Source organism: Solenopsis invicta, chromosome 5 (genome assembly GCF_016802725.1).
Source record: "Solenopsis invicta isolate M01_SB chromosome 5, UNIL_Sinv_3.0, whole genome shotgun sequence".
Classification (NCBI taxonomy): domain Eukaryota; kingdom Metazoa; phylum Arthropoda; class Insecta; order Hymenoptera; family Formicidae; genus Solenopsis; species Solenopsis invicta.
The window spans coordinates 26,426,497-26,444,730 of NC_052668.1; the positions used below are offsets into that span (position 1 = coordinate 26,426,497).

The window sequence follows — 18,234 nt, forward strand, 5'->3', positions numbered from 1 at the left end:
TCACTTGCTCATGGACCTTCTTTTCCATTTTTGCTTTTTATTATCTTGCAAGTCGACTCGATTATTTTGCAAACGAGAGTATGACTGTTGATTACATATTAAAAATCGTTGTAATACAGAATAATTTATACAAAAAATAGTAAATCTTGTCTAAAAGCGAAACACTCTAAGAAACTCGCACGTCGTAAATTGTTGCTTCGTGTACACCGAAGAACCTTATACTTGTGCAACATTGAATTGCGTGCCATTTATAAGTTTAGCACAATATTAGTAAATTAAATGCATTTAATTTGTTAAAGTAAAATGTATTTTAATACTTAATCAATTTGAATTAAATTTTAATACTTAATCAATAAAGTACTTAATCAAGCTTAAAAGATGCAGATATAAACAATAAAAGATAGTGATCAAATTTAAAAAATTACGTAAGTAAAATTATTTTTTTGTAAGTGATGGCTGTATTGTATTACGATATGATCAAAATATTAGAATTTTATGTTATTAAAATTTAAATACTGACATTATTTTACACCTTATAGCCAATAATATATTGTACATTAATTAAATAAATTTTCTCTTTCTGAAGAAATCATTATCTTTTCGTACTTTTTCTTGAGTATCAGTACATACGTAATACATTAACAAAAAATAAATTCAATGAAAAAAAGAAGAATACAAATTGTAATTTTTTACAGTTAATATTTAAATATTACTCAAGAATGTTAAAATTAATATTTGAATGTAACGTTTTTAAATATAAAAGTTTGTCTTGTACATATTTACGAAATCAAAAGAATCCCTGGCTAAAACAAATTTGAATTTTATTAAACAAAAAGAACACAATAGATGTTCTTTTGTATTATGATATTATTAAAATATTAGAGTTTTTATATTGCTAAAACTAATATAATTGAATGTAACGTTTTTTAAATATAAAAATTTGTCCTACACAAACGTACGAAAATAAAAGTATGCCTGGTTGAAAAAATTTCAAATTTTTGTTAAATAAAAAAATTTACAATACATATCAAAAAAACTATTAATACAGAGGCACAATGGAATCCTAAACTAGATCAAACCCAAACTACATAGCAATTAATCATTGTACGTTATAACTTTGGGTCAATTTTTATTCTAAATGTAAGAATATATAAAATAAAATTTATCTAAATTACGCTAGGCTCAAGACATTAAATCAATCTTATTTAATTTGATACAGGAGAAAAAAATTGTAGACTTCCTATTAATATTCTCTTATTTTTATTGGGATTTTAACCATGGCCGCCTCAAGACGCATATTTGAAAGTATAGTGTAAACATAGACGCGGAATATCCTTATTGAGAAGGTTATAATTAAAATCCCAATCGCAAAAATCAATGTATCGTTTCGTTATACAGAAAAGTAATATAGTTCAAAATTAGTAACCTTTTAGAAAAGTACTTTCAAAATTCGAAAAAGGTTTCAATTATAATAATAATTAACGAACGTGAAATTTCACTTTTTATGTTATTAATTATGTTTTTCTTTCAATTATAATGTACACATTAAAACTTGTAATCAATTATGTAAAATTTGAACACTACAATTCTAATATGATGGCATGTAAATTTCATACCTTGTCAGGAAATGTGACACATTTTGTAACAAACACTTTTCTATTTTATCGTTTTTCTATAAAAAATATATATTAGCCTTTAGAATCGATTTCCTTTCGTTATCTTAAAAGTGCCAATATTTTACTTTTGCTTTTTACTTTTCCATTAACGAAAAAATATGAGCGCATTATGAGCAACTGTTATACCAGAGACAAACCACTACGTGACCAAAATACCGAATTTCCGAATGGTAAATGATGCGGTGTGATTGATACTAATCACCAGTCTATCCGCTCAACGCAAGAAGCAATTACAGTAATCCAATCAACAGCTTTTCTACCCGATCTCGCTGTCACGAAACACTCGGAGAAAACGACTTTCCGATCTATTTCCGACGTTCGTGAGGTAAAGAGTCGGGAGGTAATTTTTATGTCGCGCCGGCGTGACTATCGGGGAAGAAGGGATCGAGGAAGTCTGAAGGTGGCACGGGGAAAAAATTAATTAACTCCTAATGATCGTCGTATTTGCCTTCGCCGTTTCTCCAGCAACGATAGTCCCGGCAAAAAGGGCTTCAATGCGACTACCTTCGTCGCGACGAGCAGTTCGTATCACTATTATCTCAGGGGAAAAAAGACCCGTGTCTCCGCCATCAGCCACCTTTTGCCGCCGCATATTTTTTTTTTCCCTTTCATCCACCGACGCACTTCGATAACGAAGATAGGTCGGGGGGACTAGAAAAAAGAAGCGATAAAAAAATAGTGATGTAGGAGAAAAAGATATCGCTGGGAGACAGAAACGTTGACGCGCATTCAAGAGAAGCTCGCAAACAAATTCATGCATAATTACCGAAGAGTACGTCTCCGGTTGATGCGGACCGCGCGGACCATTTCTCGTGATTATTCGGATGTAACGTTGTTTGTAATACTAATTAACATACTGCGCGCGTGTCCGCGTGACGCGCGTTAAATAAATAAATGACGGCAGCAGCCCAGCGTAATAACGGAAAATACTGGGAATAACGAACTACGTTTTGCATTTTGCACCGCGGTCCCACATCCGTGATTTTGTCTACCGTGTTCTACCGTAATCACAGTTCAAATGGAAACAAAGTGATTCGCCTGAACAACGAAACAGCAACCCTACAGTTCGAGTAGCTCGAGACATTCGTAATTGATGGTAAAACTGGAAAATATTCAGATTGATGAGGAAATAATATTCTTTTCCTGAAACCGCGTATTTTAATGCTGTGGGAGAAATTTTGTAGAAACTATTAAATAATATGTACATTACTTAATTTTTGTACATTGTACTTTTTTTTATTGGAATTAGATTCAATATTGTGTACTTATTAATTCTGGTTATAAAAAAAATAATTATAAGATTGTTATGATAAAAATCTTATAAAGACAATCATTTTGTCAAAGAATATTTTTTAGGGTTGCAACGAATATTTGGAGAGTTGCAGCAAATATTTGGCAATTATTCAATATTCTCTTTCTTTCGATATTCTTTTTTTTCTCTCTATTTTTCGATATTCACATGTTTTTATCTGTGTCAAATATTCGCTGAATATTTAGCTATTCGGTTCATGACTGTCGAACATTTATTTATTCACCATTTATTCACCGTATAGATGAATTGTATGATGATAATTGGGTAAGTGACGACTACGCCGACAAACTGAAAAAAAAGTTTACTTTATTTAATCGTTCTGATAATTTGTATTATTTGCATTGCAATTTGAAAGAAGCTCCTTTTCCACGCAAATTATAATAAAGTAATTAAATTATATACTCACGCAACCGTACGAAGCATTGTTTATTTCGAAGAAATCGTACGCCGAAAATGTAATTCGATTCTGCTGCAGTTGAATCGAAAAATCATTGACCTCTTTTCTGACACACTCTAGGTCCAGATTTCTGCGCAAAAAATTTTCCATAACAAAAGGATTGTGACTGCTTTTCCAATTAGAATTTTGTTCGCTGTTCGAGACTTCCAGTGAAGATCGCACTTCTAGACTCGATTGATTACTCGCCTCGTGCTTACCAAGATTCATAGGTTTGCAATTCAATATAATTTTGTGTATAATTTTTCCGGTGCTATTGGCTTCTTGACACGCGAGTGTGCAAATCCAACAAATCAGGTAGAATTGCATGGAATATAAAATGTATAAAAAATCATTTGTCAGTGTTAACCATTTTACATGTTTGATGAGCAATATAAGATTGAATAGTGAAATTATAGCCATGATGAAGCAATGCCCGGAACAGAAAAGAAGATGAAGACTGTGAATGTCGTTTAACATACTGACGAGATCACAAATATCTGCAAAACAAAATTTACAATTTGACTTATAATATCATCGCAATTTCTTCATAGATCGTATTAAATTATATTTTTGAACCATAAAGATCTACATTATTAGATTATATACAATAACAGATAATATTCGCAAAAACTCACCGGCATGCAATTCTCTGATGCGTCTAATCTTGAACGCGATCCATTGCACATCGGATAACTTATCCAAATGGCCAATCACTTTATTTAATGTTTGAAATCTGCGATATAACACGTAAATGACAACGTCGAAGACGAAACTGTTGATCAATGATTGCGCTAGAAAGTAGTAAATCAGCATTTCTATTATGATACTCTCAGGTATAGTATATGATAAAATGTAATAATGCAAAAATTGAAGAGTAGGCCACAAAGAACAGAAAACGAATGTTGTGAAAATTGCTAGCGCTTCAATAATTTTTATGGGCCAATCATTTATGGATATTTCTTTTTTGATCTTCTGATCGAGTTCATTCAATCTATCCATCAGTTCTGGCCACTTGTTGTATTGCCTGATTCCGTAATAAATATAATAAAAGATTGATATATAACACATCATCCTGTTTAGAGAATATATGTACATGAATATGTCGCCTTTCTCATCCATGAGAGAAATACGGATGAAGAATAATTGTGTGTCGCATATCATGACATAGGAACACACAGCCATGTGAATCATACGTATGATTATCGTTATAGCTTTAGAACACTTTCGTGGATGTGCTATACCGACACCCAGGAGCCAGGAAATGCACGTTATTGGACGTAAGATGCGCTCTATTGTCTGCGAGTTGTTCTTCACTTTCACATGGATCTTCTCCTTCATTTTTACCATTTATTGTCTTGCTAATCGACTTATTTTGCAAACTAGAGTATGACTGCTGATTACATATTAAAGATCCTTGTGACACAGAATATTTTGTAGAAAAAATAATAAATCTTGTCTAGAAGCAAAACACACTGAGAAGCTTGTACGTCGTGAATTTGCCCTGATGCTTCGTGCACTACGAAAAACGTTCTACTTGTGCAACGTTGACTTACGTGCCATTTATAAGTTTAGCTTGATATTAGCAAATTAAATGCATTTAATTTATCAAAGTAAAATCTATTTTAATACTTCAACGATTTTAATCGCATCTTAGTATTTAATTAATTATTAAAGTAATTAATTAAGCTTATAGAACTTGCAAATATAAATAACGAAAGGTATTGATCAAATTTAAAGAAAGTGAAATTATTTGTTCGTACGTGGATAGATGTATTGTATTACGATATGATCAAAATGTTAGAATTTTATATTGTTATAATTTAAATATTCAAATTGTATTACACTTTATACCTATATTAACATATCATATGTATTATACATCAATTAAATAAATTTTTTCCTTCTTAAGAAACCATTATCTTTTTGTGCTCATTCTTGAGTATGAATACATACGTAATATATTAACAAAAAATAAATTCAATAAGAAAAGATGAATTCAAATTGTAATCTTTGTACAGTTAATGTTCAAATATTGCTTTATGAAAAGTATTTATTAAACATTTATTTTACATTTATTTTGAAAAATAAATTAAAATAAAATAATAAACATTATGTTCATATTTTATTTAATTATAGTACCATATTATCATTTTCTAATTCTATTCTTATTTAAACAGAAAAGTTATCAGATGTTATAACACATTTGTGGAAATAAGAAGAAAAATATAATTTTATTACATTTATATTAATAATATATTTTAATTATGTTTCATCTTTTTAATAATATACATATTGTTGCGCTCACAAGATTAGAATTCATTCTCGGCACTCGCGCACTCGTAATGAAGGAACTCTCTTCCGTTGCTTACAAAAAAAGCTTTATTAATACAGAGATACAATGGAACGCGTAAACCGATCAAACTAGATCAAAGCACAAATTACATAAACAACGAACAATCCGGCGAGAACAATCTTCCATACGAAAACAGGCCCGCACGATCCCATATCCGGAGCTGCGTAGCGATTAATCATCGTACATTATAACATCGAGCAATATTTTAATTTAAATTTAAGAATAATACAACAAAATTTATATAAATTATTATAGTCTCAAAATCAATTAAAATCAATCTTATTTATTTCAATGAATCAGAAAAGGAATTGTAAACTTCTTATATTGTTAAAAACTACACGGTCAATCAGTTTGAAATAATTTAATATAAAGTAATATCCTCTCTATGACCTATTTAAGTTTTGTAATTTTTCAAATGTTTTGATGAGTGAAAAATTAAAAACTGATGGACCGAATAGGAAACATTTCTAAATATTAATTTAAAGTATGGAACAACATATTTTTAATGTAAAAATAACACTTTCTTATACTATTTACATATTTATTTCACATTAATTATTCATTTGAAATATTTTGAAGAAATATTTATTTTTATTATTAATTTAGCATTAATTTAGTATTTATTTTATATTATTTTTTTCAATAATTTGAAAAAATACATACGAACTGCACAACTTATGTATTAAGGTAAAGTTAATCTCAGGTGATGGCTATACAAGTGAATTTTTAATGATTTATTAAATTTTTGTTTGATTTTCTTATAAAATTGACCTGAGCGCATCTTTGTTTACGCGTATTTCAATTCTAAAAAAAGTTTTTGTGATTCTGTAACGCCAATTTGAAGATATTTAGTGCCCTGTAAATATCTAATTTGCTCATCTCCTAAATTGTCTGTACAAATTCCCTGCTTGGTAAATATGGATATAATTGTATGATGATAATTAGGAAAGTGACGAGCACCCTGACAAACTGAAAAAAAAAGATTTACTTTATTTATTCGTTCTTATAACTTATTTTATTTACATTGCAATTTGAAAAGAGCTTCTTTTCTACGGAAATTGTAATAAAGCAATTAAATTATATACTCACCCAACCGTACGCAGCATTATTTATTTCGAAGAAACCGCAAGCCGAAAATACTACTTGATTCTGCTGCAGTTGAATCGAAAAATCATTGACTTCTTTTATGACACATTCTTGGTCCAGACTTCTGCGCAAAAAATTTTCCACGACATACGGATTGTGACTGCTGTTCCAATTAGAATTTTGCTCGCTGTTTGAATTTTCCAGTAAAAATCGCACTTCTAGACTCGATTGATTACTTGTCTCGTGCTTATCAAGATTCACAGATTTGCAATTCAACATAACTTTGTATATGATTCTCCCAGTCCTATTGGATTCTTCACACGCTAGTGTGCAAATCCAACAAATCAGACAGAATTGCATGGAATATAAAATGCACAAGAAATAATCTATCAGATTAAACCAGCGGAGATCTAAACCATAGAAAAGATGGAATAGTAAGTCTATAGCCATGATGAGACAATTCCCGGAGCAGAAAAGGAAATGAAGACCGTGAATATCGTTTACCATGCTGGCAAGATCACAAACATCTGTACAACAGAGTTTACAATTTCACAACAATATCATTGCAATATTTTTATAGATAATATTAAATTATATTTTGAGCTATATAAATCTACAATCCGGTGATATAATATTCGCAAAAACTCACCAACATGCAATTCTCTGATGCATCTAATCTTGAGTGCGATCCGTTTCACATCGAATAACTTGTCTAACTGGCCGATCAATTTATTTAATGTTTGAAATCTGCAATATAACACATAGACGACAACGTCGAAGACGAAGCTGTTAATCAACGACTGCGCTAATATGTAGTAAAACACCGCGTCCATTATAATAGATACATTTACTGGATATTCATCGTAGTACAAATAATACAAAACTCGAATAATCGGAATCAAAGGACAAAAAGTGAACGTCATGAAAATTGCAAGCGCTTCAACAATTTTTATAGACCAGTTATTCATGCATATTTCTTTCCTGATGTTCTGATCAAGTTCTTTCAATCTATCCATCAGTTCCGACCACTTGTTGTATTGCCTGATTCCGTAATAAATATAATAAAAGGTTGATATGTAACACATTATCCTGTTTAGAGGAAATATGGTCTTCTTAAAGGAAGAAACATCACTGTAGAAATATTGTATGTCGCTTATCATGATATAAGAACACACAGTCATGTGAATTATACGTATAATTAACGTTATGGCTTTAGGACACTTTTGCGGATGTGCTATACCGACGCCCAAGAGCCAGGAAATGTACGTTATTGGACGTAAGATGCGCTCTATTGACGGCGAGTTGTTTTTCACTTGCTCATGGACCTCCTGCTCCATTTTGGTCTTTTATTATCTTGCACGTCGACTCTTATTATTTTACAAACGAGAGTATGGCTGCTGATTGAATATTAAAATTCCTTGCGATACAGAATATTTTATAAAAAAATAGTTTATTGTTTATAAGCAAAACACGCTGAAAAACTCGCACGTTGTGAATTTTCCCTGATGCTTTGTGCACAACAAAGAACGTTCTACTTGTGTAACAATTAAATTGCGTACTATTTATAAGCTTAGCACGATAGTAGCAAATTAAATGCATTTAATTTATTAAAGTAAAATGTATTTTATTACTTTAATCAATTTTAAACGTATTTTAATACTTATATAATTAATAAAGTAGTTAATCAAGCCATAAAATATAAAAAACAAAAGATAATGATCAAATTAAAGTAATTATAAAATTAAAATTATTTTTTTCTAAGTGCATAGATGTATTGAATTATGATATTAAAATATTATTTAAATATTAGAATTTTTATAGTGCTATAATTTAAATATTTACTTTTCTTAAATATAAATAATCACAAGCTCATACATATGTAATAGAGTATAAAAAATAATACAAATTATCTTTTGTTTTGTTCATTCCGATGTATGTAAATATTATAAATTGTAATCAGGCGAATATTATGTTATGGTTTTACAGATAGTTAAACTGTTGCATGTACACTGAAGTCCGTCCGCATGTACATACACCGAATTCATTTACCAATGTGTTTTGATTTTCGCACACAACATCCAGCGCGGCTTTTTAGCTCACAAAGGAACCTCTCGAACTTCACACCACAATTTTAATGAAACTTTACACACATTTAGGTAACATAACTAGATGATTTTAGAAACTATCAGTTGCAGCCCACATTCGGTTTTAAGGGATGAAATCATTCCTTATGTGTATAGCGGTTTTCAGTTTCTTCCATTATATCTCGGAAACTATTTAAGATATCAAAAAATGTTTTATACAAAAGATTTACAATAAAATTACCTCTATTTATTTTCGTTAATAACATTTTAAAAAAATAATTATTATAAAAAATTTTTTTAAATAATTGTTTAAAAAATTATTCTAAAAAAGTATTATTAATGTAAATAAATAGAGATAATTTTATCGTGAAACTATTATATAAAACATTTTTTCATATTTTGAATGGTTTTTGAGATATAAAAAAAAGCTAAAAATCGCTTTACACATGAGGACTGATTTCACCCCTTAAAGCCGTATATTGGCAGCAGCTGATATTTTCTAAAATCACCTAATTATGTTTCCTAAATATATGTAAAGTTTCGTTAAAATCGGATTGTGATTCTTTGTTTTTTGGCAAGAAAACTTTTAAACTTTTTAAAAAAATATTAATTATTAACAAAATAATAAACTGCTATCATTTTCACACCTTTTATGAGATAAATTAGCATGACGCACTTTTTTTATAGTGGTTTTCCCCGTAGGCCTAATCTACTCTCTATTCTATTCTCTTTTTTTTAATGCACGAATTTTAAATGCTCAGACACTACTGTGGTTTTCAACGGACTGAAAGCGAGAAGGTTTTTCGCCTCATTTATAGTTTTCGGCTTCCTGAGCTTGTGTCCCGATTGGTCTCGATTTCCAAGATCTTTGTTTCTATTGAACAATATGGATCTTCGGATTCCAAGCGCGGCAAATAAATGCCTTGCGGTTGAGACCGACGGTTGCCACAAGCTCAGAGTTAGAAATGCCAATGTTTTTTTAATAATAACCGTTTACGATTTCGGTATTTAAACAATTGCGACATCGGCGCCGCGATGTCCGAATGACGTATTTAAGAGGATGTTCTGTATCAACAGAAAATGAGTGTCCGAAGCCTTTCCAATGTCTAAAGATTTTCCCTTGTTTTGCGAATAACCGTAGGTGCCGTTCGATTGTATTCTATTTTTTGTGTGAATGCACATATGTGTGTGTCCGCATGTATATATGTGTATATGCATGTGTTGTGCACGATTTAACGTATGTACGGATTGTGTGTATAACATTTTGAATTAAACTTTTATTTTGTTAGAACCTCCATTGTTAATTAATTTCAAATAATATAATATTAAGTAATATTCTCAATATGGCCTATTTAAGTTTTATAAGTTTTTTTAATGTTTTCATGAGTCTAAAATTAGAAACTGATGGACCGAGTATGAAACATTTCTAAATATTAATTTAAAGTATGGAACAACATATTTTTAATGTAAAAATAACATTTTCTTACACTATTTACATAGTTATTTTACATTAATTACTTATTTGAAATGTTTTAAAGGAATATTTATGTTTATCATTAATTTAGAATTTATTTTATATTAATTATTCCTTTTAAATAATTTGAAAAAAATGTTTATTGAACATTTGTTTTACATCAATTATTTAAAATAATGATTTAAAATTACAAAATACAATTACTTTTTATATTTTATTTAATTATTATATTATATTAACATTTTTAAGTTATATACTTATTTAAACGAATATCACAAAAATTATCAGATGCTATAACACATTTGCGGAATTCAGTAAAAAAAACTATGACTTTATACACATTTATATAAATAACATTCTTTAATTATACGTGTTTTGTCTGTATGATAAAATATCGTTTTGTTTGCGCCAGCGGGACTAAAATTCACTCACAGCATTTGCGCACTCGTAAAGAAGGAACTCTCTCTTGTTGCTTACAAAAAAAGCAAAAAAATTTTTATTAATAAAGAGATACAATGGAACGCGTAAACTACATCAAAATAGATCAAAGAACCCATAAACAACGTGGTGAGAATCTTTCTTCGGAACGCTTGTTCCATATCGGTGGTATCCGATTAATCATACGTTAATTTAACGTGTTAATCGTACGTTATAATTTCAAATAAATTTTTATTCTAAATGTAAAAATAACTACTTACACTTTTTATCAATATTTTTAATAGGAAGTTAAATAATTACATCACAAAGGTTAATTCTATCACAAAGGTTTGACTTTTGTCTGAAGGTTTTACTTTGTAATGTAATGTAAAAGTTAAACCATAAAAATGTTTTACTTTAGTATTACATTTTTATCGGTATTAATTTACCATTTACTTTTAACAAAAGTTGACATCTGTAAAGTTCGCTTTTATGTTAATACAATTCTATGGTTTATTTTACAACTATTTTTCAAAACAATCTTAAGTATAATATAACAACGAACTATGAATATTGATTGAGAAATAAAGATTAAACATTATATTATAAATTAAAAAGTAACGATAAAAGTAACTATAAGGTTTGTTACCGTAACTAGAAAAATGTAAACGGTAACTACGTTATCGTTGCAGTTACAAAAAATAAAAAGTAACGCCGTTACCAATTCGTTATCAAAAAAGAGTAACTGTAACGGTAACGGCGTTACAAGTAACTTATTATCGTTATTTTCAATCTTAATCCGGATAAAGACTTATTTCTTGACATAATGGTAGGACGATGAATAGATAAGTGACGATTACCCCAACAAACTGCAAAACAAGTTTATTTTACTTAATTGTTCTGCTAATTCGTACTAATTACATTGCAATTTGAAAGGAGCTTCTCTTCCACAAAAATTATAATAAAGTAATTAAACTATATACTCACCCAAACGGACGAAGAATTATTTATTTCAAAGAAATCGCAAGCCGTAAATGCTACTCGATTCTGCTGCAGTTGAATCGAAAAATTATTGACCTCTTTTGTAATACATTCTTGGTCCAGATTTCTGCGCAAAAAATTTTCCACGACATATGGATTGTGACTGTTGCTACAAGAATTTTGTTCGCTGTTCGACTCTTCCTGTAAAGATTGCACTTCTAGATTAGATTGATTACTCGTCTCGTACTTATCAAGATTCACAGGTTTGCAATTCAATATAATTTTGTGTATAATTCTCCCAGTCCTATTGGATTCTTCACACGCGAGTGTGCAAATCCAACAAATCAGACAGAATTGCATGGAATATGCAAAGCATGAAAAACTATATATCCCAGCGATCCAGTGGACATGGATCATAAAATGGTAAATATCGTACACTGAAGCTATGATCATGGTAAAGCAATTCCCGAAGCAGAAGAGGAGATGAAGACTGTGAATATCGTTTACCATGCTGGCGAGATCACAAATATCTGAACAATAAAATTTACAAATCAACTAAACAACCATCGCCATTTTTTTTTACAGATAGTATTAAATTATATTTTGGGTCATATAAATCCACATTATCGGATTATATAATATTCGCAAAGACTCACCGGCATGCAATTCTCTGATGCGTCTAATCTTAAACGCGATACATTGAATATCGGATAATTTATCCAACTGGCCAATCAATTTATTTAATGTTTGAAATCTGCGATATAACACATAGACGACAACGTCTAAGACGAAGCTATTGATCAACGACTGCGCTAATATGTAGTAAAACACCGTGTCTTGTATAAAATATACTGTATCTTCAAAGTGGTACAGTAAGTAACACATAACACGAATAATAGGTATCAAAGGACAGAAAGTAAACGTCATGAAAACTGCTAGCGCTTCGACAATTTTTATAGATCGGTCATTCATGGATATTTCTTCCCTGATCTTCTCATCGAGTTTTTTCAATCTACTCATCAGTTCCGGCCACTTGTTGCATTGCCTGATTCCATAATAAATATAATAAAAGGTTGATATGCAACACATCACCTGGTTTACAATATATTTGTACACATATACACCAATATAAGCGTCAGAAATAAAGTAAGATGTGTCCCACAATATGTAATACAAACACGCACCCATGTGAATTATATGTATAATTATCGTTATTGCTTTGGGACACTTTTGCGGATGTGCTATACCGACACCCAGGAGCCAGGAGATGTACGTTATTGGACGTAAGATGCGCTCTATTGACGGCGAGTTGTCTTTCACTTGCTCATGGACCTCCTGTTCCATTTTTGTCTTTTATTATCTTGCAAGTCGACTCTTATTATTTTGCAATCGAGAATATGGCTGCTGACTATATATTAAAAATCCTTTTGATACAGAATATTGTATAAAAAGAGTAGGAAATCTTGTCTAAAAATAAAACACTCTGAGAAGCGCGCGCGTCGTGAATTTGCCCTGATGCTTCGTGCACTACGAAGAATGTTCTACTTGTGCAACGTTATATTGCATGCCATTTATAATCTTAATGATATTAGCAAATTAAATGCATTTAATATATTAAAGTAAAATGTATTTTAATACTTTAACGATTTCAATCGTATTTTAATACTTAATTAATTATTAAAGTAATTAATTAAGCTTATAGAACGTGCAAATATAAACAACAAAAGATATTGATCAAATTTCATTACAAAAGTGAAATTATTTTTTCGTAAGTGCATAGATGTATTGTATTACGATATGATCAAAATGTTAGAATTTTATATTGTTATAATTTAAATATTCAAATTGTATTACACTTTATACCTATATTAACATATCATATGTATTATACATCAATTAAATAAATTTTTTCCTTCTTAAGAAACCATTATCTTTTTGTGCTCATTCTTGAGTATGAATACATACGTAATATATTAACAAAAAATAAATTCAATAAGAAAAGATGAATTCAAATTGTAATCTTTGTACAGTTAATGTTCAAATATTGCTTTATGAAAAGTATTTATTAAACATTTATTTTACATTTATTTTGAAAAATAAATTAAAATAAAATAATAAACATTATGTTCATATTTTATTTAATTATAGTACCATATTATCATTTTCTAATTCTATTCTTATTTAAACAGAAAAGTTATCAGATGTTATAACACATTTGTGGAAATAAGAAGAAAAATATAATTTTATTACGTTTATATTAATAATATATTTTAATTAGTGATGTGCCGGATAGTGAAATTGCCGGATATCGGATACCGGATATCCGACAATTATGTAAAATCGGATACCGAATATCCGGCCGGATATCCGGCAGTCTAATTATCCGGCCGAATACCGGATATTTGCCGGATATCCGGTACTAATTCCTGAAGAATATACTTCATATAAGTGATAATTATTTAATTATTTATTATTTATAATCGTCAAAGTTATATAACATAAATTTTTTATATTATTACTTGTTATGTTATTATTTCATTTTTTATTTTCTTTAATAAGAATAAATTAAATATAAATAATTATAATAAAAACCAAGAAAAGTATCAGATTTATTTATGATTTTATATTTTATTTACATCATAGTTTCAACATTCAAAAATTGTAGTTTAATATTAATAAATTTTTCATGATGAACAATAACATTTCAGCATTCTGCGGTGACAATCTGTTTCTATTATCAGAATAAACTAACTTTCCTGCACTAAAAAGTCTTTCTGAATTGACAGAAGAAGGAGGAGCACTCAAGTATTTTATAACCAAAATTTTGAGATTTGGATATTCCAAAGCATGTATTTTCCACCATATTAAAGGATCCTCATTTCTAGGTGACAATGGTAACACGAGGTATTTCGCTAACTCAGCATTGTAGACAGCAGTTTTCTTTTTACTTCTCTCACTTGGTTGTCTTTCAAACGATATGCTTTCTGAATCATCAAGATTGCTATTATCAGTATCAGATTTTGAATTATTTACTATGTCGTCGAAACACTTCCAAATGTCCTCGTGTGTTTCGCTTATGACATTTCGTTCTTGAAGAGAGCTGACGTTATGACTCTGCGTATTGTTTTCAGTATCATTAGTGACTCTTTTATTCACTTCTAGTAATTCTTCAATAATCCACTGTTTGGCCTTATTTTCGTCTGGACAAAATTTTGTTTTGAACCTTGGATCTAATACGGTAGCGAGTACAAAACATTTTTGATCTTTGACATTGAGTCCTACATAACAATAGAAAATTATTTATTTTGAAGAAAAAATAATAATAAAAATTTATTAAAGTAGTAAACATTATAACAATACCTATAGGATTAAGAAATCGTTCTTCCATCGCTTTTTTGAGATCTTCTTTCAACATCATTACTCCAGTATCCTTTTGTCGTTTTGAAAGATACGAGTGTAGAGTAACAATTGCTGGAATAACGTATCCAATTGTTTCACAATTTAAACTGGCCATTTTAGTCATTTCTTCAAACGGTTGGAGAACACGTATAACGTTTTCTACCATATTCCATTGCATAGCCGTAAGGCTTGGTATATCTTTCTCCGCAGCATATGCAGTTACCGCTTGTCGTTGTTCATGAAGTCTTGACAACATATAAAATGTTGAGTTCCATCTTGTAGTAACATCTTGGATTAACTTATGAATTGGCAATTTCAAATTTTCTTGTATGTTTTTGAGTTTCGAGCAGGCGAGTGAAGAATGGCTAAAATGTCCAACAATTTTTCGACATTTCCCCAAAATTTCAACAAAATTTCGATTTTTAAAAATACAATCATGAATCACGAGTTGTAAAGTGTGAATAAAACATCCTACACTCTCTCCTAACATATCTGTAAGTTAAAATTGTCAATATCAATAATTTTAAATCAATTAATCAATTAATCAATTAATCATAGTTACATTTTTGCAAAACGAATACTATGTATTTGTAAAATTGTTTAAAAGTACATACCAGTTCCTATAATCATGTTACAAGCATTATCCCTTAAAATGAGATGAATTTGACTAGAACTTATATGCCATTCTTCCATCACATCATTTAATATCTGACCGATATTGAAACCAGTATGACTATCAGGAAAGTGTTTCGCGCTGAGTACAAGTATTTCTCTATGCATATCATCACTTCGTATGAAATGAGCTGTCAGGCTTATAAATGACTCGTTGTTTGCTGGACTAGTCCAAATATCGGTGGAGAACGATATATTTATCGCAGTAATTAATTTTTCTTTAATACATGTTTTCAAATTTTCATACAAACGTGGCATAATTTTTTCAGAAAAATATGTTCTACAAGGTAATGGATACTGCGGTGCCAAATATTTTATTAATCTTTGAAAGCCTTTTCGCTCAACTAGTGCGAATGGTTCAGCATCAAGAGCCATCATTTCGCCTAAAAGATAACAAAAATAAATAATTGACAATTTTAAACTTTATAAAACTAATTTATTATTATAAATCGAACGTTTATTTATTAGAAACAATATTAGACATAATTTGACGTTGATGTTATTTACAAATTTTAGCATTAGAATAAATATTTAATTATTTAATATTTATTTATAATAATATTATAAAATATATAACGTTTCTCTTAAATATATATAAAAATAAAAAATACTCACAGATCTTTTTGGTTATATTCATGGCTTTTGGATCATCCAAAGACCACATTTCTTTTTTCTTAATTAAAGATTGTAAAGTAGGCTGATGAGATTTTGAGTGTGAAATTGATGATGAAGAGTTTAAGTTTAAAGTTGGTGGATCAGTTTCAGGATCTGTATTTCCATCCATGTTTTCTATTGCCAATGGATGTTTACTTTTTAAGTGATTCCATAAAGGTTTTGTAGAAAATAATTTAGGCGTTTTTCCTCTCATAATTTTTTTTTGCGACGCTTTGCAAAGTGAACATTCTGCTTTTTTTTCATCATCACTACATATTTTAAAAAATTTCCATACGTTGGATTTTCCTTGTGCCATTATATTTTATAATTAAATGCAACAATAAAATGAACGATATATTCTTCAGGTCATCTACACCATGTGGAAGATAAATTTATCGATAATTTTCACTAATCACTTTGCTATTGTATCTTCTCGTAAGTTAGGTTAGAAAAACACTAATGCCTTTCACCTAGAAAATCTCTAGAATCAATGCGTTGATGTGCTTCGTCGCGAGGAACCATCGATGGTTCCGCGTGATTTGTGCCGGCCAATGAATTGACGTCGCAATGCAAAATCTTTACAGTTATGTCAGCCAATCACAGAATCGGTCACGTGACCCCAGTTGGTGATTCTCTCTCTTTAGAGGTTCTCTACTTCACCGTTATTGAAAATAAACGTTTAAAAAGATTGTACAAAAGAGAGTCTGATAAAAAATGATTAGCTTTGTTCCTAGAGGACTCTGCGTCTCGAATCCAGCATTAATAATGACGCCAATTTTAAATATCAAATTTGGATCCGATATCCGGCCGGATACTAATGATATCCGGCTATCCGGCCGGATAGTACAAAACGGCCGGATAGGCCGGATACCGGATAGTTGCCGGATATCCGGCACATCCCTAATTTTAATTATGTTTCATCTTTTTAATAATATACATATTGTTGCGCTCACAAGATTAGAATTCATTCTCGGCACTCGCGCACTCGTAATGAAGGAACTCTCTTCCGTTGCTTACAAAAAAAGCTTTATTAATACAGAGATACAATGGAACGCGTAAACCGATCAAACTAGATCAAAGCACAAATTACATAAACAACGAACAATCCGGCGAGAATCTTCCATACGAAAACAGGCCCGCACGATTCCATATCCGGAGCTGCGTAGCGATTAATCATCGTACATTATAACATCGAGCAATATTTTATTTTAAATTTAAGAATAATACAACAAAATTTATATAAATTATTATAGTCTCAAAATCAATTAAAATCAATCTTATTTATTTCAATGAATCAGAAAAGGAATTGTAAACTTCTTATATTGTTAAAAACTACACGGTCAATCAGTTTGAAATAATTTAATATAAAGTAATATCCTCTCTATGACCTATTTAAGTTTTGTAATTTTTCAAATGTTTTGATGAGTGAAAAATTAAAAACTGATGGACCGAATAGGAAACATTTCTAAATATTAATTTAAAGTATGGAACAACATATTTTTAATGTAAAAATAACACTTTCTTATACTATTTACATATTTATTTCACATTAATTATTCATTTGAAATATTTTGAAGAAATATTTATTTTTATTATTAATTTAGCATTAATTTAGTATTTATTTTATATTATTTTTTTCAATAATTTGAAAAAATACATACGAACTGCACAACTTATGTATTAAGGTAAA

General features: G+C 29.8%; 2 protein-coding genes across 2 annotated transcripts; both read right to left on the reverse strand.

The window, feature by feature from the left end:
- Positions 1–3,006: 3,006 nt before the first annotated feature.
- LOC105195383 lies at positions 3,007–5,035 on the reverse strand. The gene is made up of 3 exons (XM_039449964.1): positions 4,060–5,035; positions 3,395–3,921; positions 3,007–3,276 (listed from the first exon to the last, which is right to left on the reverse strand). The coding sequence occupies exons 1-3, from the start codon at positions 4,769–4,771 to the stop codon at positions 3,208–3,210; spliced, it is 1,308 nt and encodes a 435-aa protein (XP_039305898.1). The 5' UTR covers positions 4,772–5,035; the 3' UTR covers positions 3,007–3,207.
- Positions 5,036–14,420: 9,385 nt separating this feature from the next.
- Positions 14,421–17,437, reverse strand: LOC113005906 (zinc finger BED domain-containing protein 4). Its single transcript, XM_039449874.1, has 4 exons — positions 16,506–17,437; positions 15,833–16,273; positions 15,180–15,710; positions 14,421–15,097 (listed from the first exon to the last, which is right to left on the reverse strand). The coding sequence occupies exons 1-4, from the start codon at positions 16,858–16,860 to the stop codon at positions 14,472–14,474; spliced, it is 1,953 nt and encodes a 650-aa protein (XP_039305808.1). The 5' UTR covers positions 16,861–17,437; the 3' UTR covers positions 14,421–14,471.
- Between the last annotated feature and the right edge of the window lie 797 nt (positions 17,438–18,234).